A 2,052-nucleotide genomic window follows, 5' to 3' on the forward strand; every position below is an offset into this window, starting at 1 on the left:
AACCCTTTGCAGAAGCTCTTTGACTGTCATGGACGCTGACTCTTTATTTAAAAGACTGTAATTCTGTATAATTCTGTATATATGTAATAAAACAGCTGTGTTTTGAAAAGATTACAAACCAAGACACTGATTTGTTTACTGATTGATTCATTGTTTTAATTAATTGTTTCATAATTTTGGAGGCTCAATGGCAGACAGCTCTACTGCCACACACAACAATACACACACACATTGACAGACACACACAAGTGCAGTTGCTGCTCAAACTAATTAGACTGATTAACTCAGAGCATTTTTTTTTAATGTTCACAGCAGCTTTACTGCAGATCAGCTTCTGTTAGGACATGAACATGTGTGTAGACATGTCTTGCTGTTTGCAACCATCATTGTTAGGTCACTGTCCAGTCCTCAGAGTTTCAAAGAGCTTTTTGAGAGACACCTGCAGTGACTGAGGTCAGTCAGGATAATTCTCTACAACACGAATGAAACTCAGAGTAACGTCCTCTGTAGAGATTGAAATGTGTTGATGGACTCGCACCAAGCAGCAGGAACAATCAACATTTCTTCAGGAATTTTCTAGTTAATATTAAATTTTCGGAGAAGCTTGATGCCTGTAAGAACTTTTTATTCGACAGTTATTTAAACTGTTGCTGATTAATCGTCTGTCAGTGACTAATCAGTCCAGCTCTACTTGTATACATTACACAAATAAACATACAGTATATAAGTAATTATACCAAGTACCACCTGAACCTAAAGTCCGACATCAATCTCAGTAATAAACTTTGCTTGAATTTAATAAATAAATATTTTCACTCTAGTAAAATGTACTATGTTAATGTTAATGCTTGTAATAATAATAAAAATTATAAATAGCACTATTTTACATCGTAGTAGCCTATTAATAATTTTAGTTAACTAATAAATAGTTTTCTCATACGACCTTAAAAAACACGGAGTCACCTGAAGGACACTCGGACCTTTAAGCTGAAGTATAAACACTGGACCTGGAGGAGGTAAGAATGATCAGGACGGTTCCTCCTCCCGGTGCCCGTGAACGCATCACGCCGAGTCCTGGGTATTTAACATTCTACCCTGGACAGCGGCAGGTTGTTGCGCAAGCGCAGCCCATTCAGTCTGCATGAATACGGAGCGAGGAGAGGACAGGAGCACTGGGAGTACTGGGACTGGGAGGACACCAGAGGATCTGGACGGACCGGACCGGACCCGGGCAGGCGGACATGGATGGACAGAACGGCAGCAGCAGCATCTGCTCTCGGCCGCACGGCGCCGTGACGGACGACAAGAAGAAGAGGAAGAAGAAGGAGAAGAAGGAGGAGAAGGAGAAAATCCCCGACAGAGTGACTCTGAAGAAGGAGATCGGGCTGCTGAGCGCGTGCACCATCATCATAGGTGAGGCAGGAAAAACCAGAGCTGCCACTAGGAGCAGCTCTGGTTTTCACTTTATCACTGGAGAAGTTTTCAAAAACACGATAATGTCGTTTTTACTTCATTAACAGGCTTCATTAATCACCAACAAGTGTGAAAGTAAAGCTTGAACTCCTCAGCAGGAGGAAGGAGAATCTTATTTTAGTGTCTTTGGTGTTAAAAATGAGGGACTCCATGTTTGTTTGCATGTGGACTCACATCAAACTGAGCTGTAGTTGCTTCTGTGGCTGAAATACATGAAGTCCAGAGGCCGGCTGGTGGTCGAGCAGAAGGACATTGTCTGCTGGAGCAGAATGAACAGCAGGGACCTTTAAACACACCTCCGCTCAGTAAATAGGAGCATCATCCAGGCCGGGTGGAGGGGGAGGCCTGCGGGGAGGCCGGCTGCACCACCCTGCTGTCAGAGAGGTGACAGGCTGGTTCCTCAGACCTCAATGCAACAAGTCTGTTCTGCAGGTTTTCCTCTAAATAACACTTTTTAAATGTTTAAATTCATTATTGTTTTGTTTCCACGTGTATTCACTCTGCCAGGTTTTTAACTAGAGCTGAAACAATGAATTGATCAGTGTGAAAAAGTTTGAGCTCAGCTGGTGTTAGAAGATG

General features: G+C 42.7%; 1 protein-coding gene across 1 annotated transcript in view; it reads left to right on the forward strand.

Moving 5' to 3' along the window:
• Window positions 1-1,205: 1,205 nt before the first annotated feature.
• Window positions 1,206-2,052, forward strand: part of slc7a10b (solute carrier family 7 member 10b) — a 10,678-nt gene continuing 9,831 nt past the window's right edge. Inside the window, exon 1 of the mRNA XM_023404188.2 lies at window positions 1,206-1,413. Within this exon, the coding sequence (XP_023259956.1) occupies window positions 1,242-1,413 (172 nt within the window). The 5' untranslated portion in view covers window positions 1,206-1,241. The remainder of the gene's footprint in view (window positions 1,414-2,052) is intronic.

The sequence above is a fragment of the Seriola lalandi genome, unplaced genomic scaffold (genome assembly GCF_002814215.2).
Source record: "Seriola lalandi dorsalis isolate HSWRI2012SDOR001 ecotype SW California unplaced genomic scaffold, Sedor1 jcf7180002054232, whole genome shotgun sequence".
Taxonomy (NCBI): Eukaryota; Metazoa; Chordata; class Actinopteri; order Carangiformes; family Carangidae; genus Seriola; species Seriola lalandi.